This window comes from Mustela lutreola, chromosome 12 (genome assembly GCF_030435805.1).
Source record: "Mustela lutreola isolate mMusLut2 chromosome 12, mMusLut2.pri, whole genome shotgun sequence".
Classification (NCBI taxonomy): domain Eukaryota; kingdom Metazoa; phylum Chordata; class Mammalia; order Carnivora; family Mustelidae; genus Mustela; species Mustela lutreola.
In genome coordinates, this window is record NC_081301.1 from 35,355,276 (window position 1) to 35,383,275 (window position 28,000).

The 28,000-nt window shown below is 52.8% G+C and overlaps 2 protein-coding genes across 4 annotated transcripts; both read right to left on the reverse strand.

Annotated features, from left to right (window-relative positions):
- Window positions 1–675: 675 nt before the first annotated feature.
- On the reverse strand, window positions 676–3,243 carry CCIN (calicin). Its single transcript, XM_059142225.1, has one exon. It carries the CDS (start codon window positions 2,525–2,527, stop codon window positions 761–763), a length of 1,767 nt encoding a protein of 588 aa, XP_058998208.1. The 5' UTR covers window positions 2,528–3,243; the 3' UTR covers window positions 676–760.
- Window positions 3,244–6,141: 2,898 nt separating this feature from the next.
- Window positions 6,142–26,821, reverse strand: GLIPR2 (GLI pathogenesis related 2). 3 transcript variants are annotated; one of them, XM_059142539.1, is made up of 5 exons: window positions 26,675–26,821; window positions 17,729–17,837; window positions 17,270–17,373; window positions 15,430–15,507; window positions 6,142–7,672 (listed from the first exon to the last, which is right to left on the reverse strand). In XM_059142539.1, exons 1-5 carry the CDS (start codon window positions 26,685–26,687, stop codon window positions 7,512–7,514), a joined length of 465 nt encoding a protein of 154 aa, XP_058998522.1. In that variant the 5' UTR covers window positions 26,688–26,821; the 3' UTR covers window positions 6,142–7,511. The 3 variants fall into 3 exon arrangements, with proteins under 3 accessions (XP_058998522.1, XP_058998523.1, XP_058998524.1); XM_059142540.1 differs by lacking the exon at window positions 26,675–26,821 and adding an exon at window positions 18,654–19,320; XM_059142541.1 differs by lacking the exons at window positions 15,430–15,507; window positions 17,270–17,373.
- Between the last annotated feature and the right edge of the window lie 1,179 nt (window positions 26,822–28,000).

Below are 28,000 nucleotides of genomic sequence, written 5' to 3' on the forward strand. Positions count from 1 at the left end.
GAGGCAGGATCATCTGCTTCTGGACCACTGCTGACCACAGGACACAAAACCACAGATAAGGGGGCGGGTGGTGCTGCATAGATTCCTTTTTTCTCCCTTTACTGAACTCTCCTTCACTCCCAATCCCTCAGGCCCTATATTCATGGAGAAAGTTCCTGATGCACTTTGCTTACTGAAAACAATTGTAAGTAACCCCCAACTTCCCCACCAATAAGTCAAAAACACACCACAGCTGCACGGTCAAATACAACAAGCAAGTGACCCTGCCCCCTCTGTTCCCGCCATCCTCACCCCTGAGCCCTTCCCACACCATTTTCTCCATCTCCCCCCACAGCCCCAGTGTCCTGTCCTGAACCTGGGACTGGCCCTCCCCTGCCTTCCTGGACAGACTCAAGGGGAGTGAGTGTTGGAGGAGTCTGAGGTTTCCTAACTCTAAGCAAACACTGCATCTCCGTCCAGCAGATGTCGGCGAGGTGACTACAGGGGACAGAATGGGGCTTCCCAGACACCACCTTGGCCAGTGCCCAGGAGACACTTCAGTCCCACCCGCCAGGGACTCCATTCCAGCCTCAGCTTGGATCCCTCCGATGACAGAGTAGCCCTGAATTTCCACCCCCGGGAGCAGCCCTAGCCCAGAATCTCCACTTTCAGGGCCAAACAGACTGGAACACTAAGAAGGAACCAACAGGCCATCTTCCTCTCTCTCTCATTAAATTGCGAATAATAATGCATTTACTTATTCTCCCACTTAAAAAGTTGTTTAAATCCTTTGAAGAATCTTGCAAGGTAGCTTGGCTAGACAGCACGCAGGACAGTCCAGTGCCTCCGGTGGGGGGGCCAGGGTCTTCCATTCGCCTGTCTTTTGGTCCAACAAGTAGGCATTTGGGTTGATGGTATAATCCTTTGTCTGGACGTCACTGGCTGTGGTGACACCCCCACACACGAACACTCTGTTGTCTCCAATGGAGCAGATAGCATGGGACACATCCAAGGGGCAGTTGTTGGGCAAGAGAGGCACCGAGGTGGTTGTCTTGTTAGCCTTTATCTTCTGCAGGTTGATTTCGACACTCTGCCGGTGGCTGTGTACACAGAGGATATTGTCCTGTTGGAAAGAGAGCAGGGGCCTGTGGTTGAACTCAATGGGGAAGGTGATACACTGGACCACATCCCCAGTGTTGGTGTCAAAGCAGTCCACCACTCCGACCCGTGAAATATAGCCCTTCACCAAGCAGCGGCCCGTGACAATGTACAGGTTCCGGTCCCCCTTGGTGATCACAGCTGTGCCATCCATAGGGATGCTCATCTTCCCTGCCAGGCACCAGGCCTCCTTGCGCTCATCATAGCGATAGATGTTGGAGACATACCGCCTTGGGGCAATGCTCCCACCCACTGAGTACACTGTCCCCCCGCAGGTCACCATGGTGTGGAAGACGAGCCCAATTGGCAGGTCTGGCAACTTGGTCCAGGAGTTGTCATCCATGTCGTACCGCCAAGCTGTCTTCAGCCCTGAAATCTGCTCAGTGGTCCCACCAGAGATGTAGATGTAGCGGCCAGCAGAGGTGGCACTAAGGGCTGCTGCCCGATAGGGCATCTCTGACAGCTTCAACCACAGGTTCTCCTGGATGATGTAGGCAAACACTCCATCATTGAACTTACCATGGGCCTTCTGGCCGCCCAGGATGACCACTGAGTCAAGCAGGGCACCTTTCCGCTGGTAACTCAGCAAGCTGGACGGCCTCTCCTGCTTTCGGTCCACAAGGACACTCTCGATCAGGGTCGCGTGGGCTGAGCTGTTCTCCATGCCCATCAGCTTGTTGCTGGCAAACATCAGTGTCTTGTTGGAGACAGCATTCAGATTGATGTAGTTGAAGAACTTCTTGAAATACTTCTCCCGCTCATCCTTCCGGAAGTACACCCAATTGATGAGGGCACTGAGAGCCTGGTCCTCATTGAGCACATGCAGGTTTTCATCTCGGAGCAGGCGGCCAAAGATGACAGGAGGGCAGCGCATGAAGTGCATACAGCCCTCGGGACTGGCCCAGTAGTGGAAGTTGTCACGAATGCCAGAATAGGCCAAGTCTGACACCTCTTTGAGCTCAAACAACTCAGCCAAGAAGAGGTAACGCAAGCAGTTTGCACGGCGGATGGACTTAATCAGGAAGTCGTTACAGTGGATTCGAAGGCGTGGCGTGTTGAAATACTGGGCCCCGCGAAGGAGCTCCTCCACGTTTTGCTCCGAGATCACCACCTTGCCACTGTAGAAGTAGTCCAGGAGCTGGTCCACCGTGGCCGGACTCAGGTAGTTGGGGTCAATGGTGATGAAGAGCTCATCGGTGGTCTTCATGTCATTGCTGGAGATGAGGCTCTTCACCAGTGGGGAGACAGCAGCCAGCACGTTGCGATGTGCAAAGAAGACATGGTGGTCCACAGTCAGGGCCATGTCCCAGTACTCTTTGCGTTTCCTCTGTTTGTTCAGGTTCTGCAGCACAAAGCTGTTGTAGTTTTTCTCCGTGAATTCCAATTTCATGGTGCTTCTGGCTGGCTGAGGCAGAAGATCAGCAGCGGGTACTGGAGAACAGACGTTCTCAGGCCTTTGGGATTCAGATTGATGGTTGTTTGCAGAGCAGTTGATCAGGGAGGAGGGGGGCTGGGAGAGAGGGTGATGTCATAGAATGGATGAGGTCATCACAATGCCAGCCCCTGAGGCCTTTCTCAGAGGCTCAGGGCCTTTCTCCCCTCTGATGGCTCCAACCTGTTGAGGCTAGATCTCCTGCCGGGACTTAAAGCTTTGGGCCCAGAGCTCAAGAGAAATTTGGAGATGGGTTGCAACTCTTATCCAGGGCTTTTAAGACTCAGTTCAAGGCTATTTCTGGAATGTCTGAGCCAGTCTGGGTGGGGGTGGTATAGGAAGGGAAAAGGGGAAGGTGGAGGAAGAAAAGCGATTTTTGGATCTAGAAGGTTCCTTCCATGTACAGGAGGGAAACAGGCCCAGAGAAGAGAAGGGACTTGCCCAAGATCACACAGCAGGTTGGAATCAGACCCCTGGAAGCCAAGTCTTCTGACACAGTGCTCATCTTTCCAGGAAGCTCCTAACTACCTCGCCTTCCCAAGTCTCTGATTCTTAGGCCTCAAGGTACCTTTCTCTGCCAAGGCTCCTGGCCATCAGAGAAGAATTTCAGGCTCTGTCCTTTGCCTTCTAACCTTTGTAGCCATGGACACCACTTTTTTTTTTTTTTTTTAATGACACCATTCTTCTTTAAAATGGAGGGAGAGGTAGAGGCCAGGGACAGAGGAGTCGGCCACACACTGGGGAATGGGAGGGCCTCTGAAGCCCTGATGATTTCAGTTCTACAGCAAACTGGGACCTTCTCTCCACATTTCCAAGTCTGTAGTCATGCAACTTTGGGGACTGTGGCCGGTCAGCTGTCTCCATCAAGCATCGACTTGGACAAGTGGCTCAGACTCTCTAAACTTCAGTTTCCTCATCTGTGAGACGGGAATAACAGCACCCCCTTCGAAGATTATTAAGAATTTAAATGAGAAAATGATTACAGCATGTTAAGTACAATGTTTGGCTTGTAGAAAACGTTCAATAAATGTTAGCTGCCGTTACTTTATTGATATTATATTAGTTCACCCTGCGCCGGGGTCCTTGGGTGCTCCCTTTGTACGTAAATACCTGTCATCCTCCGGCTGGTGTTTGGTGGTGGCGGAGAATCGAATCCCTTCGGAATCCCGCGCCCTCTTGGGGCGGGCTGCGCCAGCCCGGTCCCGCCACGCGGTGGAGCTGGAGGGCCATCTCCGGCCGCGGAGGCCCGGAAGACCGCGCTCCCTGAGCTCGCCCGCAGCAGCCGCTCCCCGCGGGGACAGCAGCGCCCCCCTCCCACCCACCCCAGCCCCCTCGCCGCGCGGCTCCCTCGCGCCCGGCGCCGGGTGGCGACTGCAGTGCCCATGGCAGGGCCTCCCACATCCAGCACAAAGCCGCCTGTGCCCGCTTTCCAGGTGGGGTGCGGAGCGCGGGAGAGGAGCCGTCTGTGACTCGCGGCGTCCCCCCTGGGCGCCCCGCTGGGTGGGGTGGCGGCAGACTCCGTTGCCCGCCGGCGGGCGTGGGATTCCCGGAGTGCCAGCCGCGCGTCTCTGTGTTGCCCGTGCCACGGAAGGGCTAAAGTTCAGCGGAGCCCCCGCGGAGGGTGGATGGCTTCTGCGGACAGTGGAAGAGCCCAGGGCCCCACCCCCGACCAGCCTTGGGGGGCTCCAGGCAAGGGGCTCAACTCGAAGGCCTTTGCGGCGACGGCGAGATGGTCCAGAGGGAACCTAGGCCCTAAGCCTCACTCCCGACCCTTAGGTCGTCCTTAGCGCCCCTACAAGGAAAAGTGGAGCCTGGAGCTTGGGGCATGGGAGCCTGCCCTCTCTTTCCCTCCCTGGCTTATTCAGGTTACCAGTCATCGTCTCTGTATCTCATTCTTCCATTTCAGACCTGGCTTTTTCCTTGGGGATTTGGCAACTTGAAAACGATTTAAAAGTACTTACGTTTTAATGCTAAATCCATTCACCTTGATTCCTGAATGGTATAGAGGCACTCAGTCTCTTGACAGATCTCCGCATAAGGCTAAGAACTTCTGTCTTCCCCGTAAAAAGGCTTAGATTTCAGCCTCTCCACCAGACAAACTGTGTGGTTTGGGTGGGTTCTTCTTTGCTTTCTCCACGTGAGACTAACTGACCTCCAAAGACTTAGCCAGCCCTGATCTCTCGAGAAGTGGCAGCAGTTTCCGCGCAAGTGAGACCTGTTGGTGTTGATCGCAGACACCTTTCCATTCCCATTGGCATCCAGGCCTGCCCTGGTGAGAGGCTGGCCAGCCTCAGCTTCCGGGGCATTCCAACCAAGAGTAGAGCCTGGGTAGGGTCAGCTCTGTTGTTGTACCTGCCCCTTTGCCCCCACATCTTGGGGGCATTTTGGTGGAGGAATGACTGTGTGCCCCTTTGCATTTGTTTCAAGTGCCAGAAACACAAGGGCAGGAAGGTCTCTCCAGTTGAGAAAGTTGGGTATGGGGGTGCCATGGACCTGAGAAGATCCAGTAGACTTAACTCCCTGTGCCAGACTTTGAACAGCTGGACGGACTGCAGCCCAAAGAGGGGAAGGGCACACAACTCTGAGAGCACAGGGCTGGAGCTTGGAGCCAGGGTTTCTGTCTCCTTCCTCTGTTCTCTGGCCACAAAGGAGAGCTGGCAATCTGGCTTGTCCTCTGCCCTTCGTGAACCATAGCAGTTGCTTTCTTTAAGAAATCCATTGAGCAAGTAAAATTAGTGCACACCTGCTCAGCCAGCTTTGTTGCGTGGCTTTTCTTCAGCCTAGAAAGCTCTTCTGGTCAGCTTTTATCTTCCTCCAGCCAACTGAGGAAACAGATGTCAGCCTTAAGCACTTGGCTGCATGTCAGTGTCTGCGACCTGGCTATGTATGTGTACTTGAGCGCATGGTCTCCTTGGGAGCTACCAGGAAGTTCGCTGACTTGTTGGTCATTCAGTCCCTTTTGCCCAGGTGTGGCCTCAGCCCAGTCTTTATTCTACTCCCCGCCCTCCACTCCCTGCCCAGCTCAGCATTTTTGGCTTAAGAAGACTCCCTGAGGGAGGTGACCCTAATATTCTAAACCTTCTGGGGAACATCACTTAACATATCATTTTGCTGGGAAGCCCTGAAGATGAGGGTTATGTTTTAATGATACACAGACTGGCCTCGGCTAGAAAGCTCAGGAACTCCCTCATTTGTACCTCTAATGCTGGCTTTCTCACTTCCGTTTATTTTCAACTGGCCACTTGGCTTGCATATAGTTTTGGCTGGCCATGGCCCTAATTCAAGCTCATGGCATCCTCATTTTAGTTCTACTGGCTAATTCTTTCTTATTTCTTAGTTCCTATGCCTGGCCCATGGCCAGCCCAGGGATTGGCTGCCCTTGGATCACATGTCCGCTTTGGTCCAATCAGCCATGTGAGGGTAGGTCCCCCAGATGGAAGCATAGAGGCCAGCAGGGTGCAAGGTTCCAGGGAGAGTTTGAGGGACTGGGAAGCCTGAGTTACCTAAGGCAGGAACTAAGAGTTACGATGACCTTAGTCACCAATTAAGCATCAGGCATGAATGACATGGAAGATATTACACAAAAGAGATTTTATTGTTGTCTTAGTCAATATCCCTGGGTGAAAGGAAGGGCACAGCACGAGGCTGCGTTCACAGTGCAGCCCGACCTTCAGGAAGCGAGTTCCCTGACTGGCCTGCTCCGAGTGGGTCTCTAAGGCAGCAGCCTGCTGTCTCTCTACTTAGAGAGGTCCTGCTTCTGCGACACCCAGCCTGGCATCTGGATAGGGTCCTCCCACACAGACCACGTGAAATCATTATGCAGGGGAACTTTGTTTGGTGTGAGGCCAAACACAGAACCAAAGTGGCAACTCTAACCTCCCCTCCCCCCCTCACTCCATGGGATGTCTCCCCGGAACATTTGGGCCTGTCCCGCATTCCTGGAGGGAGCAGCCGCACAGCTGCCCATGCAGCTGCCAGAAACAGGCGGTGGCTCCTGCCCTGTGAGCCTGGGGAGGGCAGAGGCCGGAGGGCTTCCTCTGGGAGCCCTGGTGAGCTCACACTCACTGACTTCATCCTTCAGTCGCTTGGCTGGGAGCCCAGGCAGTGTGAGGGGCTTTCTCTCCCAGAACAGGCCCTGGGCCACCTCGCTGAGGTGGGGGAGGGGCGGCTTTCCGGCCTGACCTGAGGCCCCAGGAACCGGGAGGCACATATGGAGCTCTGAGATGCCAGAGGATTTTAAGAGAAAAGGTGGGAGGGGGACAAGGGCGGTGGTGAGTAGTGGTACTTTGCTATTTAAAGGGAGAAAATGCAAGGAAGTGAAACTTTTCTCTCCATTTGTTCTTTGGCATTCCCATCAGAGAATTCCAGGAGGCATGCAGATGACATCATGTCTTAAAACGGAGAAATCTCGATCATTCTGTGAAAGGCAGTTCCTGCCTGTCCCATGTTTCCAGTGGAAGCTGCTTTATATTTATGTGTTTAAAGCGGTTTTATGTTACATTTAGAAGAGGGTTTAATAATCTTAAATATCTACCAGAAGTAGATTACAATGCATGAAGATCACATAAAATGAACTTCACCTTGAAGCATCACAAACATTTGGAATTAGAAAAAGACCAGGGATGGATATTATAAGAAATGTACAAAAGAAGTTTGCTTAGAAAAAAAAAAGTTTTAAAATTGATTTTTCGTTTTCCCCCTAAGTCCAAATAATTGTGGTTTAGGTAACCATCAGGGTTAAAGGCTTTCAATAGGCTCATTCCTTTCCATAAGAATAAGTTCATACAGAACTGTATATCCAAGTGTGTGTGCAAGAGACACTCAAAAGCATCCCCCACACAAGCACATACACCCACAGGGACAGACACGCAGCTGAGTTTTTGTTGTTCTAGGCACTTCGTATCCATGTTAAGTCTGCCACGTTCCCACTACATTTAATGAATCACTTCCTTGGAGGCAGGACATTTTCTTCAAAGAAGCCCTGGTTGACGACATTCCCTGCAGGGAAGTATCGGGCCACCACGAAGGAAGACCCGTCGCTTGCGGATGCCTTTCCCACTCCCATCTTCTTCGTATTCTTCCACACCATGGCTGTGAAGTGTCCTGGAGGGGCAGAGGCAGGGGGAGAGGAAAACAGGTTAGTCGGCAGAATCTGGAGAAGGACGTTTCCAGGGGTTCTCGAACCCCTGCACCATCTTGTCAGGCTTGGGAAGCTTGAGCTTCCAGCACACCAGTCAGAGGCAGGAGACAGAGAACACTCCCCTGCCTGACTTTCTGAGGCACTGGGTCTCTCAATCAGCCACACAGACCCTCCTTACCTCACCGTTTCCAGATGCTCAAAGGTGTCGTGGTGTCCTGGAGATCACAACAAAGCTGAGTGAGCCTAACAGTTAGGATGCCACGCCACTGGCCTCTGCCTCCACCCCTCCACACCCCCCAGACTCTATTCTTCAAGGTCATGCATGATCTCCATGTTTCTCCCCTAAGATCACTTTTTGTCCCTCTCTTACTTGACATCTCAGGAACATTTAATAGTCGACTCCTCCCCTTTTTGAAGTACCCTCTCTTTTGGTTTCCATGATGTTGCCCTCCTTGGTCATTCCCATCTTACTGCCTCTTCCGCCTCTTCTATTTCACTGATAAATGCTGGAGGGGCCCGCCCGCCCTTCCCAGGGCTCAGTCCTGGGCTCGCTTTTCTTTACCTGCTGCGTTCTTTAGGCAATTTCATCTTTCTCTGGCTCCCAAATTTATTTCCCTAGCCCCGATCTCTCCTCTGTGTTCCAGATACAACTACTTACTTGACATTTCCACTTGGATGGCTCACGGGCATCTCGAATGTCACCTGTCCAAACCTCACTACTGATTTTGGTTCCCCCCAGAGTCACTGCTCTTCCTACCTTCCTTTTCCATTAATGTTCCCTCCATGCACACAACCCTAGGGACTGATCTGTATTCCTCCCTCACCCTCATTTCCCCCTCTACAACCCATCATTCAATCCTGGAGACTCTAACTCCAAAACAGATCTTAAGTCTATCCACTCCCCAAACTTGGGTTCTGATCACAAACTTTCTCACGTGGACCCCTGTTAATAGCCTTCGACCGGTTCCCCAGCACCCACCTTTGTCTCCTCCAATTCCCTTTCTCTAAAGGAGCCAGAGTAATCATTTTTAGACATAAGTCATATCTGTTTACTTCCCCACTTAAAAATCCCTCAACTGCTTCCAGTTGCACCTAGAATGAAAGGGGATGCTTTGGCCCAAGGGCCTCCTTTCCATTCCTTGATCAGGTTAGTCCCCACCATGGAACCCCTGCACACATTGGCCACTGTGTGGAACACTCTCCTGATGACCAACATCTTAACCCTTAGGCCTCAGCCTGAATGTCACTTGTGCAGAGAAGCCTTTCACAATCACTTATTTCCTCAACACCTCCCTCCCAAGGTCACCCTATCATACCCTGTTCTTCCCCCTCATAGCATTCTTCCATTTGCAATGCTACATGTGTTTGATTTCTTGTTCATTTGCTTGGCTCCATTGCTAGGGCTCTCAGACTCACAGGGGCAAGAACGAAACTGTTTTATTCAGCAAAGTATACTCAGTACCCTGGCCCAGCCTGGCACATGAAGAGTGTAAAATAAACCTTTGTTGCGTGAATATGTGGGATGAATGAAAAGGTAGATGGGAAACCATCTTGGACTTGGCTTCTACCCTCACTGCAAGTGCAGGCCTTCTACATTTTGCACTCTTTGAAACCTTACAAGCTGGAGCCTCCTTAATTCCCTCTGCTCTAAGCCAAGCATCCCGATTCCTTCTCAAGCTACTGCCTGACCTTCTAGACACTTCTGTGGTTTGTTAAGCTTCTCAGCCTCAGTGTCCCACTGTTGAGGCTGCCTGCCCCTCACTCACTGCTTCCTTCCAACTTTTCATATAGCTCAGCTTCCCACTCCCCTTCCACTTGGGGAGTAAAAGAGTTGCTATAATGTACTCTTTGCTCAGTGACCATAAATTCTTCCATCTTCAAGGAGTAGAGGGTGGGAGCTTACCCTTTGCACCTTCACTGTTAAGGACTCAGAGATCCTTTGACAGGTCAATATTGACTTCCATAGCACAGAATGACATTCATTTGCTCAAACAACACTGAAGAGATTATGTTTCTTCCTTGAGGGTAGGGACCACACCTGTATTATTTTATTTTATTTTTTTAAGATTTTGTTTATCTATAGAAGAGAAAGTGAGAGTAAGAGAGACAGCACAGAGAGAAAAGCAGACACCCCGCTGCGCAGACAGCCTGACTGCAGGGCTCCATATCAGGACCAGGAGATCAGGAATGGAGCTGAAGGCAGGTACTCAACCGACTGAGTTCCCCAGGTACCCCCATGCCTGACTTACTGGTCACAATATCCCCAGTGTTTAACACTGAGCTTGGCACAAAGGAGATGCTCTCCCAATATCTGATATAAATGTGAAAGAGACAGAGGGAAGAAGGAAAATTGAATCAGAGTGGCAAAGTATCCCACAGGGTAAGAAAGAAAGAGGTAGCCATTTTACATCTCTTTGGGTGAATTTTTTTTTTTTAAAGAAGAAAATAACAGGATGCCTGGGTGGCTCAGTCGGTTGAGCGTCTGCCTTCGGCTTGGGTCATGATCTCGGGGTCCTGGGATTGAGTCCTGCATCGGGCTCCCTGCTCAGCGGGGAGCCTGCTTCGCCCTCTGCCTGCTGCTCCCCCTGCTTGTACTCTCTCACTCTCTCACTGTTGCTCTCTCCCTGGCAAATAAATAAATAAAATATTTTAAAAAAAGAAAAAGAAGAAGAAAATAACAAGTGTCGGTGAGGATGTGCAGCACTTGGAACCCTTGTGCACTGCTGGGGGAAATATGAAAGAGTGCAGCCACTGTGGCAGACAGTACGGGGGTTCCTTAAAAAATGAGATATAGAATTACCATCTGAACCAGTAATTCCACTTCCAGGAATGAACCCCAAGGGACTGCAAGGAGGGACTCAGATACTGGTACACTCGTGTTTTATAGCAGCACCACTTACAGTAGCCAAAAGGGGAAAAAACCCAAATGTCCACCAATGGATGAATGGATAAACAAAATGTTACATATACACATACAATAAAATATTATTCAGCCTTAAAAAGGAATGAAATTCTGATATATTCTACCTTGAGGATGAATCTTGAGGACTTTATGATAAGTGAAATAAACCAGACACTGAAAGACAAATATTATAGGACTCCACTTACATAATACCGAGAATCACCAAACGCACAGTGACAGAGAGTAGAATAGTGGTCACCAGAGCTTACGGGTGCGGAGGGAGAGAGGGACGGATGGGAGTTACTGTTTAATGGGTTCAGTTTGGGATGACTGAAAGTTCTGGAGATGGATAGGGTTGTACAATGGTTGTACAACAATGTGAATGTACTTAATCTCACTGAACTGTGCTCTTAAAATGATTAATTTTTTGGAAGATTTTATTTATGTATTCATGAGAGACAGAGAGAGAGAGGCAGAGGGAGAAGCGGCCTCCCTGTGAGATTTGCCCCTAAAAATGTTTTTTTTTTTTTTTTAAGATTTTTAATTATTTGACAGAAAGAGAGAGAGATTACAGGTAGGTAGAGAGGCAGGCAGAGAGAGAGGGAGAAGCAGGCTCCCCGCTGAGCAGAGGGTCCAATGCGGGGCTCGATCTCAGAACCCGGAGATCATGACCTGGGCCAAAGGCAGAGGCTTTGCCAACTGAGCCACCCAGACACCCTGAAATGGTTATTTTTATGGTAAATATGTTTTACCAGAAGATAAAGAAGAAAGAGAGAAAAAGAAAGAAAGGGGGAACCTGGGTGGCTCAGTCGGTTAAGTGTCTGCCTTCGGCTTGGGTCATGATCCCAGAATCCTGGGATGGAGCCCCGCACCCCACCTGGCTCTCTGCTCAGCAGGGAGTCTGCTTTTCCCTCTGCCCCTCCCCCTGCATGTGCTCTCTCTCTCTCACTCACTCTCACTCACGAATAAAAAAAATGTTAAAAAAAAAAAAGATTGTGTTGGGCGCCTGGGTGGCTCAGTGGGTTAGAGCCTCTGCCTTCGGCTCGGGTCATGATCCCAGGGTCTTGTGATCGAGCACCGCATGGGACTCTCTGCTCAGCAGGGAGCCTGCTTCCTCCTCTCTCTCTGCTTGCCTCTGCCTACTTGTGATCTCTCTCTGTCAAATAAATAAATAAAATATTAAAAAAAAAAAGATTGTGTGTATTTTGTCCTACAGATGAACTCCATTTTTATAATTTCTAAATGTAGGTATTATTTAATTGTCTATGTCCATAGAAGATCTGAAGTTTTATCAAATTGTTTACAAGAATAATAAACCATAAATAGTAATCAGCAGAGCTTGCTATGATAAAATCAAAGCAAGAACTCAAGGAAAACAAACCCCAGGCACAACTACGCATCTTTTTTTTTTTTTTTTTAAGATTTGATTTATTTATTTGACAGAGAGATAGAGAGCGCAAGTAGGCAGAGCAGCAGGCAGAGGGTAAGAGAGAAGCAGGCTCTCTGCTAAGCAGGGAGCCTGATTGCGAGGCTCGATTCCTGGACCCTGGAATCATGACCTGAGCCGAAGGCAGCCGCTTAACCAACTGAGCTACCCAGGCGCCCCAACGCATCTTTTTCACTTGTCCTTAAACTTGTATTAACCAGTGCCCGCTAAACTCTGATTTTCACCTCAAAATCAAATGCTTCTTGCCTCTTCCCCCTGGGTCCCCCTACTCTCTGAGTCACAGCTCCAGGATGTCCAGCAGCTTGGTGAGGTGTCACCGTTTCCACAGGCTGCTTTTTCATTAAGGCTCAAGCTCTTTGCCACGTGTGAGCCTTTTCTCTCAAGAGACCTGGACTCTGGCTACTGACCACCCGCTTCCTCTCTTGCCCGGGCGAGGAAGAACTGCCATTTATCCACGGGTTGCCAAGAAAATGATCACAGACACAAGCAGCATGTGGGCCCCCTGGAGGCCTTTTCCAAACAGATGAGACTAAGTGATTTTCCCTCTGGCCAGGGAGGTTTCTGTCCAGAGATAATTAAGTGTGGGTATTTAGAGACGAGTTAAAGGACACAACTTCCTTAGCAACCATCAGACACACAGTGGTTTCTAACTAAATCACTAACTGACACAAAACCAGACACAAAACCTTTTCTTTTTTTTTTTTAAAAAGGGATCACATCCTCTTTCCTGCAACTGACCTAAAAGCCCTAGAATATACATTTGAAAGACACATTAAATAAGTCACAGTATGTTTCTGCAAGAGAATAATGATAATGGGTAACAGAAAGAAAGAACGACAAAGCTCTTTTTGTATTAACATGGAACAATCTCTTACAATCTGCTGGGTGAAGAAAGCAAATGCAAAACAGATCACAGACCAGGGTAGAAAAAAGGGGAAAAGAGAACATATTTACCTCATGCTGGTATAAGATCAGACCAACTTTAGGATAATACACAAGAAATTGAAGGGAAAGTGCTAGAGACCAGGAATGGAAGGACGACTTTTTACTTTATACAGTTTGCAGATTTCATGTCATGTATTATTTATTCAGAGTAAATAAGCAAACCAATCTATGCATTAAAATAGAATGTAATAAAGGGGGCGTCTGCGTGGCTCAGTTGGTTAAGTGACTGCCTTCGGCTCAGGTCATGATCCTGGAGTCCCAGGATCGAGTCCTACATGGGCTAGGGAGTCTGCATCTCCCTCTGATCCTCCCCCATCTCATGCTCTATCTCTCTCTCTCAAATAAACAAATAAATAAATAACATTTAAAAAAAAAAAGTAACAAAGGAGTTGCAAGAAACAGTTTTTCTTCACTCAGCTTGTAGCACAGAACTGTGCCCCTCATCACTAGATGCTGCTGACTCAAGGTGGGTGGGGATAGATTACAGGGTATTTCAAAGTCTCTTTCCCTACAACATGGACTCAGGTCAGGGAATGAGGCATGGGGAATGGGCCTGAGGATCTTTAAGGGTCTTGCAAACTCTCATTCTACCACCACCCAAAGCTGTGCTCCTGTCCCCAGGCATTGCCCACTGGCACCTGGGACAGCCTAGGAGCTAGTTGCTCTGTGGTTTTCCTCTTTAGGGGTGGGAGATGTGGGGCAACAGGTTGGACAGGTGGTCAGTGATCATGCCAAGCCCCATTCCCAGCTCTGACACTTGCAAGACTCCCACCTTGGAGCAGGAGCCATGGAAAAAACATCGAATTGAGGATAGGAGATTTATAATAAGTCTCTTCCTCCTTCTGGGCCTCAGTCTCCTCCTCTGCAAAATGGGTAGAATAAAGCCCCACCCACAACTGGTGCTGTGAGGCTCACGTGGCCAGGAATGTGGAGTCACTTTGTAATTTTTAAGTGGCAGGCACAGAGAAGCAACGGTAGTTACTTGTTCTGACACATGTCCAGTTGCTCGGGAGCCTTGCTTCTGGGAAAAGCAAATCCAGAGGGTGCGAAATACAATGTCTTCTGGACATTGAACTTTATGAAAAGATAGGTTCTGGGTCTTCAAAGAACCTTGATCACTGGGAGAAGGTTGTTGCTATTCCCTCCCTCACTTCTCGAATTTAACTGCCACAGAACCATCACTGAGAGCAGCTTCCTTACCCCTGGCTGGACAGCTGAGAGGAGAAATGCCTCAGTAGATCTGCATCTCTGCCCCACAGTCCTGCCCACACTGTTGCAAGAACCTCTGCCCCAAAGGGGTGAGCAGCAAACCACAGGAAACAGTGACTGGCTCTGAGAGCATGTCACTTCCTGCTGTGGAAGAATCTTCCAGAGGGGGAGAGGCCACAGGAGCTCCACCCATGTGTGGGATGAGGTAGGGTAGGGTAGGGGTGGGCAGGGAATCCCCTTTTCAGTTTCCCTGGCTCCTTCTGGTCAGAGAAACTCTCAGTCCCATCCAACCCCTCCTGGGCCGCAAGTAGATCTGAGTCAGTTCTGAGGAAAGACAGGCGCCAGGTGAGGGGAGTTGGCTGAGGGGCAGGTGTGGGCCCAGAACACAGAGCGGCTGCCTGGGGCTTCAGTCAGCTAAATGTTTCCTGCTCACCCTGGAGGCCTCACAGGAAAGCAGGACGGTCCCATGGCCGCTATGGCCTGTGGCACTGCCCTGCATCTACACACCGTCTCTCAGAATGTCCCCTAGAGGCTACCGCCTTGCCCCTCGCCCTCTGGGACAGGGAAGGACAGAGAGGCAACTCAAGTTCACACGACTAGTGCTGGAGCTGAGAGCCGATCTAGGCTGTCTGCGCTCCAAGCTCCTCTGAACACAAACTGGAGGGAATAGGTGAAGGGGTGGGGGTTGGGGGGCAGGGGAGACTCCTGGGAGGCTGGAGATGTGGGGAGCACCTTGGAAGGATGCAGGGTATGAGGGGGAGGGAGTTAAGACTAGAAGGAGAGAGTGAACAGTGAGGCCGTTTTCCTGATGAGAGGGCTTTAGAAAGAATATTCTGGATGCTGGAAGCAGGTTGGATTGGAGGGGACCAAAACTAGCAGGAGGACGACCGGTTATACCACCACTTCTGGGAGGAGGCACTCGGGAATTTTAAAAATCGACAGCTTCCTTACGGCACACTCTAGTCATGTAGAGAACTTGGAGCTGGTGGGACAGGAATTCCTGGATCGGGTGTACTCAGCCAGAGCGGGGTGCGTGCGTGTTGGAGGAAGTGACAGAAGGAGTCCTGCCCTTTGGGTGAAGTCGAACCAGAGAAATACAGAAGAGGTAAAAGAGGAGAGACACGATCGATTTTCAGAGGGTTAGTGCCTTTCCAAAGTCAGAGCCCAAACTGCAACCCTGCCCAGGCCCAGGCCACGGGGGTGCCCCCCTCACTCACCAGTCCCAGAGGTGAAGCCAGGCTGCTGGAAGTTGTAGTTCTTGATTTCACTGTACCATCGATCAGCCACCTCCTTTCCTGTATGGAAAGACACTGTTTCAAACCCGGCAGCAAAATTAACCCACTCGCTACTCCTTCCACCTTCTCCCACTAACCCCAAACCACACACCCCATAGACGTCTGACAAAGCACCAGTGAGCTGAAACAGGGACTCCTGCCCATCCCCCTCTGCAGAGAGGGCCTTGCTTAGGAAGACCCTTGGCCTGGCTTTGGGGGACCAGCCCTGCCACTAACTTACTGTGTAATCCCGCGCAAGGCCTTCCCCTCTCTGGGCCTCTGTACAAGGGTTGTATGCAATGTACTCCAAGGGCTTCTAATGATGCTCTGAGTTTTCGGGACACTCTGCCCTCACCCCACCCTAAGTGTGTCTCCTGAAATATCCACAAGAGGAAAGGCACTTGGGCTGGTGGGTCAGGGTCTCCACTCTAGGCAGGAGAAAACCCACAGCATTTCCCTGGGAGCTGTTGATGTCCAGGCCACTGTGGGAGCCTCCATTCCACGGCAGTAAGTCTTACCCTTAACTTTCACATGTACATGGATCACCTGGGGCACTTGTTAAAATTTGGATTCTGACTGCCTAGGTCAAAGCTGCAGCCTCTGAGTTTGCATTTGTAACAAGCTCCCAGGTGCCACTGCTTCCCCAAGGACCACACGTTGGGCAGGCAGGCCTCCACACTCGGGCCTCACCCGGGGAGCACTGAAACCAGGCCGACGCCTGGGGCCTGCCACAGACTGTGTCAGTGTCTCTGGAGGAGAGACCCAGGCATGGGTCTTTTCTAAAAGTACTGCAAAAGATCCCAACGTGTCCCCAGGGTGGGGATAAAGACAGTCTATGGAGAGGGATGGGGAAACTGGGGCCACAGAGGGTAGTGACTTGCTCAGGGCTCCATAGGGGACCAACGCAAGGCTGGGACCAATCACCTCCATTGCCTGCGGTTCCTGACCCTTCAGGGAGCCTTCTCCCCATTAGGGCCCATGGCCCCGGCCTGGAAAGGAGGCTGCAGGCTCCAGGGTGCTCACACCTCTCCCCCTCTGCAGGCCCGCAGCTCAGGGAAGGGACACTAGGAGGAGGACAGCAGGCCTCCCCAGGGGAACTCCCAGGAATGTTAGGCCCAGGGAGGAGGGGGTAGCCATCCTCCCACTGGGGTCTGGAGAAGACTTCAGAGGGCAAAGTATCTCTCTCCAGCATTTTTCCTAAAAAGCCACGGCAGCCCCGTCAGAGCCAGGAAGCTCCAGAATGTTTGGTCAGTGTGGCGGGATCACCATTCCAGGCTGTGACCTCAGATGGAGGGATTGTCTTTCTCATTTTTTTTTCCTAACATGGAAGAAGCTCAATTGCATTTTTCTGATGATAAAAGTGAGTACACCAACATTTTAAAAATGAAAGCAAAATGGGAAGAAAGCAAAACTGCAGCTGGGGATACTTGGGAGCCCACAGGGTCAGGCTGAAACTGCACAGAAAGGGCAGAGAAAAGACTTTCTCCCCTGCCCCCACGCCCCAGCTGGGAGCTCTTACGAGGGGGAGGGCCGGGCAGTCTGACTCATCTCTGTGTCCCTGGCACCCAGCACAAGCCCAGCCCCGAGCTGGCCATCTGAGACTGCGGAGAGCTGCAGGCAGCCCCCGGGAGCACACACACAGAGCTCTGGGGCCCCTCTCCCTCTCTGGGCCTGTGGCTCCAAGGCTACACGGAGCGGGGTGCTGGGGTCTGAACACAGGATGTCCTGGGCCCAGCTCAGCCGGGAGGGGAGGTGGGGGAGGGCAGCCAAGAAAGCGACCTACCTGTCTGATCATAGGAGGCCCATGCCAGGTTCTCTCCGCACTGGCCACGACTGGACTCTGGGCTGTGCTTGAGGATCCTCGTGCTGGCCAGGGCCTCTGAATACCTGCCAGAGTCCACGGGCCCCCTCAGAGCAGGCCGGCTCAGGGAAGCCCCGGGATGTGAGCCCTAAGCTGCTGCGGCCCAGCCTCCTTCCCCGCCCCAGACTGGCGGTGGAGATCGGGAGCATCACGCCAGCCACTCTTCTGAGCCCCACAACAGCCCCATTTTACAGAGGAGCAAACTGAGGTTCAAAGAAAAAGGACCTGCCGAGGTCAGTGGCGCAAGGGTTATTTACTCAAGCCTGGCTGTACCTGCCCCTCAAACCCACGTCCTCTGGGCTGACACCCCCACCCCTACCCCCAGTCCCCCGTGATAGCGTCTCGAAGAGCCCGCGTCACCCCCGCTCTCTGGGGACTCACTGCTGAGCCTCCCGGTTGAGCTTCTTGCAGAGCTTCAGTGGGGGGACGCCGTGCTGCCGCCGGTACTCGTTGTGGGCCTTCAGGACCTCATTATTAAACTGCTTGGAAGCTGCAATGATTTCAAAATGGAGAAGGTTTCAGTGTGGAGAAGAGACCCACCAAGAAAGTGCAATGGCGGCTTCAGAATGCCGCCCAGCCCCAGGCCGCAGGGCGAGGCTGCACTCCCCTTCGGCACCCCCACCAGCTGGACAACAGGGACACCCTGCTCCACAGCCCTGAGCCGGCCTCCCCATCTCTGCACAGAGGCGCCTCCTGGGTCAGGTAGGGCCCATGGAACACATGTGAGAGAACTAGGGCTTTATCCAGGGCAGCGAGCGGGAAGGGACGGAATGGGCACAAGGGGCTGAGAGGAGGACACGTGTGTTCCTGGGAGACCCCGCTGGCCACTGAGTGGAGGCTGGGCCGCAGGTGCGCAGAAGGCGTAGGGGCTGCGGGGTGGGATAGGGAGCAATGGAACCGCTGGGACAAAATGTATGGAGACTGCAGAGCTCCCAGGCCTGGCTATGGCGAGGGTGCCCGTACTGTGCTGGGGAAACCAAAAAGACTGGGCCAGATAAAGAAGTGCCTGGGGAGGACAGCACTGGGGAAGTGGATTGAGGGGACAGGGTGGAAAAGAATGTGGTGGGGGGTTGGGGGTCAGCTGCCCCCAGGGATGCAACTGGGTCATGACCTCAGAAAGGACAAGCTCAAGGAGGCTGCAGTTAGAGAGAGAATAAGTGGGTGGAGGCAAGGTCAACAGCGGACAGAAGTCACCCCAGTCTGGCTCTGGAATGGAACCCCCACCATCCCCCACCCTCCATCCGTCTCCCCACTACTCCTCCGTCCATCTCGTGGTTCATCATCTGTTCAGCCACCCATCACCCACCCATCGGTTCCTCTGGTCTCTGAGTGCCTCCTCCACTCCGGCCTCCTGGATTGTACGAGAGCTCCAGAGACACATCCACCTTGTCCAGCCCTCAGGGAGCTCACACACAGAGGGAGGCAGCCTTGTAAACAGGCACCGGCAGAGTGATAGCCAAGGTGCAGGTGAGTGTAGGTCGTCAAGAGGAACTTGGAGAAAAGTAACCTACCATGGGCTTGGGGATCAGGAAGGTGGCCCCTGATTGGAGCCCCAAAGTGGCTCAGACAGGAGCTAGTGAGGCTGGTCGGAAGGCACTGAGCACCAGCAGTGGGAATCTGGGAGCCAGTCGTGTGGGTTATGAATAAGAGCCACAGGGTCGTTACACCGAGTTTGTCTCTCCTGGCAGGGGCCTGTCCCTTAGGCTTGGCCGTGGGCGGTAAGGGTGCACGCGGAGGGTGAAGACGCGCCGCTCCTCCCCCCGCCCCAGGTCATTCACCAGCCTCCTCTCCTCTGCTCTTCTCACCCCAGAGACTGAGATGACCCAACAGGGAGTCCTCCTCCCCTGCCTCAGCCAGATTCCCCAGGTCTCCCAGGGCTTTGAATCAAATCCCACTGGGTCTCTGAGGTGATGCAGGAGAAGGAAGACCCAGGCCGGGGCCTGCCCTCAGGGAGCTCTGGGCTACATGTGGGCCAGGACAGACGAGGTGACTGTGGGTCACGCCCACGGTGGGTGGCAGTTGAGCCGGCCCAAGGGGGTTCTAATCACCTGAAGAGTTAGGCCTGTGGGGCCCAGCGGGGCAGTTCAGTGAGGTCTGGTCACAGCAATGTTGGCAGGGGCAGGGGTCTGAACGGCAGGATTTGGGAGGTTGTGGCTGACAGGCAGACATGGGGGACACCGCGAAGGAAGGGGTGACAGTAGCTGCTTGCTACCATCTTGCCACCGAGACAGGGGAGGAGCTGTGACCTGAACTCTTCAGGTCTTTGTGGTCAAGAGAGGAGACAAACCCTTGTTGGTATGAAAGGTAAAGATGTCAGGTTTATGGGAGGGAGGGGGACAAGGGAAGGTACTGTTTACTGGGTGGAGTTTCAGATTTTCAGGATGGAAAAGTTCTGGAGATCTGTTGTACAACAACAGTACGTACATGCGAATGTATGTAATGCTACTGAACCGTAGGCTCTGAAATGGTGAGGACGGTGAATTTTGTGTCCCATGTTTTCTACCACAGCAATAAAAACAAAAATTGGGGTTCAGTATGTTAATGTGGTATTTGTGATAATGGAGTCACAGAGGTTCTTAGAGTATATGTCAGATAGAAGCCATAACGACTGGTGGGAGCCAGAGGGGTTCTAGTCGATGAGACACAAAGGAGTCAGTAGGGCGGCCTGGCGGCCAGAGTCCCACCAGCCCCTGGGCAAGGCACTGGCAGTCCTGCAGGAGCCAGCATTCAGCTGGACTTCCTCACCCAGCCTGGCCCTGGCCTTGTCTGAGAGGCAGCAACTATCGGAAGTGTGTCCACAAGTGGTGGCCAGGTGGAGAAGGGGCTGGAAACAGAGGTCTTAAAAAGGAAGATGGCAAGAACTGGGTCTGTTCATCCTGGAGATCAGCCTTTGGAAGACACAGTGGACACCTCTGGTAAGTCTGGGGCTCCAGAGGGCAAAATGGCCAGGTGAAAAGGCCAGGATGACAGATTTTAGCTCAGCCCAAGAAAGCTCTTTCAATCAAAACTTTCCACAAAAACTGAAAGAGTGACCTTACAAGGTAATGAGCTCTCCAGCACTGGGGGAGTACAAACAAGTGACTCTTCTCAAAAGGGTTCAGGCACTGGAGGCCAACTGGATGACCCTCAAGTCCCTCCAATCCTAAGATCCCGTAAGGTCCCATCAGGGTGGGGTGAGAGGAGACAAGTCATGGCTGACCTCACTCTTGCAGCGAGTTCGGAGCTTCTCTAAGGAGATGCAGTGATCACAAGTGTGTGTGTCTGTGCAGGGGCAGGTGTGTGTGCACACAGTCAAGGGGCAGAGGGTCCCCATCTGAGGGACGGGCTTGGTGAGGCCCACACTAATGTCCCTGCCAGCTCCCATGTCCCCCGCAGGCCACAGTGGGACACCACAGGAGGTGCATGGGACTGAGGAGCGTGGGCTATGAGGACCACCGATGTACCAGTGAAGCCTCCCCGGAGGAGGCAGTAAGGAGGCAAAGCAGACACAGAAAGAGCCAGGCAGGACAAGGGAGCTGGTAGATCCAGGGCTATGGGGAGGAGGGGGAGATATGGGGAGTGGGTGGGTTAGCTGAGGTGAAGCCAGGTTAAAGCCAGCTCTGAGGGCCAGGCTCAGGTCGCACTGGACCCAGCAGAGCTGTAGGTCCTGCAGTGTTTTCGACAGAGAGGGATACACAAGGCTGCTAAAAACTAGGTCACTGTACTCCCAGAATGTGGGAAGTAAAAAGAAACAAAAGTGAAAGTTCCTGAGCCCAATCTAAGCTTGGTGCCCAGAAGCCAATGCTGATCACTGTCGCCAGCAAGGCCAGTGTCCTGGGTCAGGTTTTCTAGAAAGGGGTCAGGAAGACTTTTTGGTAGGGGAGCCTTCTCTCCCTATCCCCAACCATACTTCAGAGGCCAGTCCCCGCCCAGGCCACTCCTTAGAGCAGGGCCTTAGCCTTCAGAGGCAAGATATCACTTGTGAACACACCCAGCAAAAGGCACACCTTATTCTGTACAAAAACCCTAGGACACAGATAAATGTAAATATTAAAAAGTCAGAAAAAACCCCACCCATCCCCACATTAGACAGGGAGAGCTCTTCCAGCCACCCCCCCAATCGGGGAGGGTAGGAATAATGTCCTTATGTTGTAGGAGGGTAAACCAAGGCTCAGAGAACTCCTACAGGCTCAGGGTGCTAGCCCAGAATGGAAGAGGTCCTTTCTTTTGCTGACCAACCATTTCCAGGTGCCAGGCCTGTGCACGATTTTACTTGCTTATTGCCACCTTTTGTGGGAGCCCCCACTACTGTACCTTTTATTTGATAAGGAAACTGAGGCTCCAGAAGGGAAGTTACCTACCCAAGTTCCCACAAATGGTCCAGGGGTAGTAGAACCACGAAGAGGGAAACCCTGTCCTTAACTCTATACCACCCCTGAGGCTCAGGAGACAGAGGAAACACTGAAAAGACAGTGGGGTCACCAGGTCCCGGAGGAGGATCAAGTCCAGTGGGGTTGGGCCTGCCAATCTCTGAGGAGGGGCAGGAAGAGCAGAAAAGAACTTCCTCAGAAGCCTCCTCTATGCTAAGCCCTTTATGGACAGACCTGTCTGAGGGGCCCCAGATGAAAAGGAGGAGCTTCCAGGGATGGGTGTGGGGCTTAAGGTCAGAGCCGTTGGAAGGTGCAAGGAGCTGCCTGGGCAAGGTTCGCTGTGGCTGAGGGACTATGGAGTCAGGGCTGGGCTGTCTCCATGAGGGGAGGGAGTGCTGTGCTGGGATGGGGGCTCTTGGAGGTCCTTTGGGGCCCAGGCTTCTAACTGCCAGATAGAAACTCAGGCCGCGCCCCTCCTCCTTGGGGCTGTTGGCTGGGACAGACAGACTCCTCCCTCACCATTGGTCCTCTTCTGAGGCCTCCCTGGGCCCAGTCTGACTCATTTCCCTGCCCTCTCCAAAATCCTCCCCAAAGAGGGGCATCAGGGGTCAGGGCAGAAATTGTGGACAGGCCCCTTCCGTCCCCTTGGCAAGAGGCTGGAAAGCAACCTGGTCCCACCTTTGGGGCAAAGCTGGCTTTGCTGGTTTATCAGGAAGAAAAATTATAAGTTGATTTAAAAAAAAAAAAAAGTGAGTTCCAGACGGGTCGCAGGTAGTTCCTGCTCTTTCTGCCTGGATTCCAGGTAATTCAAGACCAGCTCTGCCTTTCACTAGCTGTGTGACCTTGGAGAAGTTGCTTAATCACTCTGTGTCTCATTTCTCCCATATATAAAATAGGCAGAACAGTTTCTACCTCACACGGTTGTGGTGAGAATTAAATGAATTAACCTATGAAAATGCTTCAGAACAGTTCTGGAACACAATGAACAGTTCCTAAATGTCAACTATAATTATTAGCCTCATTACTGGGCAGAGACACTTAATCCCTTGGCCTTGGGAGAAACTGCCCTGTCAAAGCCTAGATTTTAGGGGCTCCTGGGTGGTTCAGTCGGTTGAGCCTCAGATCCTGATCCCAGGGTCCCCTGATGGAGCTCCATGTTGGGAACCCCTGCTCAGAGGGATCCTGCTTCTCCCTTCCCTCTGCCCCTCCCCCAGGCTTGTGCAGGAGCTCGCTCGTTCTCCCTCCCTCCAATAAATAAAATCTTAAAACAAAACCAAACCTAGATTTTTAAAGCGAGCAGGGCTGCTGGTATTTAAATTGGTCTCAGACATTTATTTACTGGGTGAATGAGTCCATGAACAAAAGAATGGAGCCTCCACACACAAGCTCCGAGAAGGCACTCGGACGGGAGCCTTCTCTCTACGTGGAGGAAACTGTGGTTTTCCGTTGCACATGTGAATTGCCCAAGGTCCACAATGAGTCCACATTACAGCCCGATCTAAGTTATTCCTCCTTTCCCCTTCTTCCCTCCCTCAAATCACGCATACTACCACTTCACAGATGTCTTCCTCTACCTAACGGCAAAAACGATGAACAATGAAGAGTTGCCCAAGTGCCACCTGGGAACACGGATGTCCTGGAGCACTGGCCCCAGGCTGCCCCTTTGCAGGCAGACATTCTGTTCCTGAAGGACTGAAGAAGCCAGGGAGAGCTCACTCTGGCCTGCAGAGTGGCTCTGTGCTCCTGCGGCCCCTCAGGCCTGCCAGACAGGCGAGTCCCTGGGCCTCTGCTCAGGCTGGTTCCCCATCTGTGTGAAGGAAGGATGACATCTGTGGTTTTCAAAGTATCTTCAAAGCAGGAAACCCTTTCTTTGAACCAGTCCCCCCTTTTTTCAATAAAATCAACATGAAAATGGAACTGCTTGAATGACCCGGCCCACACAGCCCTCCCTAGCAAAGGTGTGACAGCCCCCACTTGGTAGGAGATTCCCAGGGTAGTCAGTCCCTAAAAGGTCTTCTGCTCTGCTGTCCTCTGGTGCTTTGTGCTGTGGGCAGAGGTAAGATTCTCAGAGGTAACTGCAGGCTGTGCAGAAGTCTCTATGGGGCTGCAATCCAGGGTGAAAAGCCGGTGGGGAGCAGGTGGTAAGTGGTCCATGTGGTAGAGGGGAAAGAACACAGCTGGGAAAGCAGAAACCCAGTTCAGATCCCGGCTGGTTCACTTACGGGTCAAGGTGTGAACTTGGGCAAGGTACTCAACCTCTATAAACCTACAAAATTGGTAATACCTGCCCTGTAGGCGGTTAACAAATGTTGGTAACGTGTATAAAATACCCAGCTCCTGGCACCTGGGTGGCTTAGTCGTTAAGCGTCTGACTTTGGCTTAGGTCATGATCCCGGGGTCCTGGGATGGAGCCCCGCATCAGGCTCGATCAGGTCTGTGGGAAGCCTGCTTCTCCTGTTCCCACTCCCTCCCCTTCTGTTCCCTCTCTGGCTCTCTCTCTCTCTCTCTCTGTGTCAAATAAATAAATAAAATCTTCAAAAAAAAAAAAAAAAGTAAAATACCTAGCTCCAAGTTTGGTATGCAGTAGGAGCTTAATAATTGGTAATCACCATTATTAGGAACCAGAGGCATCTACAGAGCTGGAAGCCACTGCCTTTCTTCTCTGCCCCCATCACACTTGCTGCAAACTGAAGCCCAACAGGGAGACGGGGCTAGGAGCATGTCTTGGGAATCTTGAAGCACTAGCCCGAGTGTCTTCTGGAATTTTAGCTGTGTCAGTTGTGTGATACTTTTTCAGCAATGCCCACAACCCCAGATAGCTCTAACGTACATCTGAGGTTAAAAATTAAAAAGAGATTGGCCCCTATGCGGTAATGAGGAAACTGCACCCAGATGCACACTGCTGGCCCTTCCCTCATGTTCACAGTAAGTCAGTCCCCAAGTCTGCTTCTGGCTACCATCTTCCTCATCCTCTGTGGTCCTTACATGCCTCTCCTGAGCAGCCACAGTAGTCTCCCCGTCTTAGCCACCCTCCACCCTGGCACAACTCAGGCTTTCAGATCAATGCCTTTCAGTGGCACCTGAGGTCCCATGGGTAAAGTCCAAATCCCCAAGATGCCCCAGGAGGTTCGATGGTCCCCTCTGCAGAGATCTCTCTCTCCCCCGATCTCCTGCCACTCTTCACCCGCACCCGCCTGTGGCTTGAATCACTTCCCACTTCTTTCCGGAGCATATCCATGATCCAAATGAATTCTGCTGAGGACCGAGGCCATGCCTCGACAACAGTGGGTCTGCAGCTTGGCGGACCCACGAATAGGTGGTGGGACAGAGGGCAAGAGAAAAGGAAGGAAAGAGGAAGGGAGGGCTAGACGGATGAACAGATAGAAAAATGGGCATATAGCTGAGTACTAGAAGTTCTGGAAAACTGTTTCTTAGGGAAGAGGGCAGAAACAATGGATACAAATGTGGCTTCAGAGAATTTGTGGATTTTCTCCGAGGGTACAGAAAAAAAGTTGATTTCTCAAAATGCCTTTTCACATCTGCCAACTCCATGCCCTATCGCCGCCTATCACCCTGTTCTTGAACTACATGACAACTCGTGCCACCTGTCCGTACTGGAGAGCCTCTGGGCCACCCTCTGAGGCACAGAGAAGTAAAAAGCCTTGTTCAAGATCACACAGCAAGTGATCAGCAGAGCCAGGGCTGAAAGCCAGACCGGTCACAGCAGGTCAGGATGAAGGCCAGGGAAAGCCACTTACTCCCAACACCAGCACCTCATGAGTCTGGATCTTGAGAAGAGATTCAAGGAGGGACCCGGCCTCACCCACCTGAGGTTCACAGCCCCAACTTCCCATGAAGCAGGACTTCTGAGCCCTGTTGAACAGCTGTTCACTGAGAGCCTCCTGTGAGGCAGAAACTATGCTGGGCTAGACTCGGCCCCGGGGCCCCAGCAGTGAGGAGTCTGTGGGAAACAGGACCATGGCTGAGGCAGTGACCCAAGCTGACTGCTGGGAGGGCTGCAACAAAGAAGATACGGAGTGGGACCGTCCCAGGCTCGGGTTGAGCCTAGAAGTATGGGGAGGATTTGCAACCACAGCAAAGTGGGAAAGATAGAAAGTTAGTGGTGTGCGCTGGGAGAGGGAACCCAGGGGAAGGGACCAGCGGGCCAGTCTCCCAATAGCAGCGTGCAGAGGGGGAGGTAAGGGTACCTATAAACATCCACAGGGCCCCAGGCCCAGCGGAAGAGTGGTACTCTTTCTCCCGAAGACCATGGGATGGAAGGTGTTAGAAAGTGACAGGACAGATCTGCATGTTAGAAAGTTCACCCGGACAGCCGCAGTGGTGAGGATGGGCAGCGACAGGTCAGCCATAAAGGGGAAGTGCGAGTCTGCACCCGGGTGGAGCCAGACTGAGCCTGGCACATAGCTGGGCACAGAAGGGGCGCTCGGGGGAGGAGGGACGACGACAGAAGGAAAGGATGCTCAGAGCTGTCCGTAAGAGAGCTGGCTGGGGCGAGCTGTGTTGCGGCAGGAGATGCTGTCAGAGTTGGGGGGCTTTTTCCAAGTCTAACTCTGCTCCAGAAACAAAGCAAAAGCCACGCCTTGGCCGGACGCCGAGCGCTAATCCCATCAGCGCCTGGAAACCCTCCCTGACGCAATCTCTGGCTCGCAGACAGGGGGACCCTCCCTCGGTCTCTCCTTCCCTCCTTCTCTCCTGGTGGCCCGATGGCCACCCCGGCTTCCTGGCTGTCCCGGAAACTGCCGGCGCGGAGCCTCCCGGCGCTTGGTCCCGCACGCCTCCCCATCCCGCACCCCGGATCCCGCAGCGCAGCCGGCTTTCTGACCCCGCTTGGCGGCGGCCGCCCGGCTCCCGGGGGCACCCGCCCGCCGCGGGGCAGTGTGAAGGCGGGGGGAGGGCGGCCCCGGCGCCCAGACTCGCGAGCCCTGCCCGCACCCGCCCGGCCAGCCCGCGGGCTCACCTGACTTGCCCATGGTCCGCTCGGCGCGCTCCCCGGCTCCCGCCGCCGCTGCGCTGCGCTGAGCTTTCCTGCCCGCCCGGCGCAGCTGGACAGCGGAGGAGGAGGCCGGGCGGCCGCAGCCCCTCCCCCGGAGCGGCCCGGCCCCCGCCTTATAAGGCAGTAGTAGCGGCAGGCAGAGGCGCCGGGGGCCACCCCGACGGCTTCCCGGAGGAGGCGCCACGCCTCCCGCGCTCTGCGCGCCTCCCAGTCCCGCTCTGGAGAACTCGCCTCGCGAGGGTACCGCCTCGACTGTCCAGAGCTCTCCAGGTGTGGACTGGGAGTCGGGGACCTCCCGGATCTCAGCCCCGAACGGCCCCTCTCTGGATGCGGAATGGGGGCGCATAGGAAAGCCGCTAAGGCGCTGCGAGGACCATAGTGCTTACTGTCGCAGCACGAGGCAGACAGTTTCAGCCCGCATCGCCAGGGGCCAGGGCTCTCCCCACTTCGCCCTGACCCTCCTGAATACCTGTCTCCGAGTGCCCCACCTTCTGCTCCCCAGTGACACAGGACTCCAAGGGCATCTCTGTCTTCTTCACTTGCCATACACTCTGGTGCGAATCAGGGTTGGAGTCCGGCACTCACCCCCCTAACCTCTCAACCCTGCGTGGGTCCTGCCAGGGAGGGTGCAGCAGCCCTGCTCTGACCCATGGGCCTGTCCCTCACTGGGTATCAAACCAAGCCAAATCCCCCACCCTTGAAGTCTGGCTCCAGACCTGTCTCTTCAACTCCCTAACTTCATCCCATGCTCCAAACTAGACTTCTCCAGATTCCCCAAACATGCTGGGAAACTTCTTCCCTCCTCACCTTGGCTGGGGCTGTTTCCACAGTCTGGGTGCTGGCTCATCTCTGCCCACTGGAGTCCTAACTATCCCTCAGGGCCTTTGGGTCCCTTTAACTTCCAGAGACCCCAACCCTTCTTGACTTTGGGGACAGTGGTCAGTACACACCTGGCACTGGGGAGACTTGGTCTCAGTAATGCCCTACCCCTGTGTGAGGATAGCATGTGCATGAAGACACAGCCTGGGACACCTGCGTCACTCCCCAGAGTAACTCTGAGGTAAGGGAAGCTAAATTTAGGTAGCCTTTCAATAAATGGGCACTGAAGTGAACTGACTTGCTGATTAGAAGGGGAGAATTTGCAATAGCACAGGCTTCGAAAGTCCAGGAAGGCAATGGTACTCTCTACTTCCTCCTACTCCTATGTCAGACTTTCAAACTGTGGTAAAGTGTTAGAAAGGGTGGCCCACCCTGAATCAAAGAGATTTTTTGGTGTTAGGTGATGATCCA

Excerpts from the sequence above, each read along its gene's own strand:
- CCIN (XM_059142225.1), bottom strand. The coding sequence starts at position 2,527 with ATGAAATTGGAATTCACGGAGAAAAACTACAACAGCTTTGTGCTGCAG.
- GLIPR2 (XM_059142539.1), bottom strand. Across the intron at positions 17,374-17,728 it reads CTCAACCGGGAGGCTCAGCA|GTATTCAGAGGCCCTGGCCA; the intron begins GTGAGTCCCCAG and ends GGACTCTGGCAG. Across the intron at positions 7,673-15,429 it reads TGGCTTCACCTCTGGGACTG|GACACTTCACAGCCATGGTG; the intron begins GTGAGTGAGGGG and ends CTGCCCCTCCAG.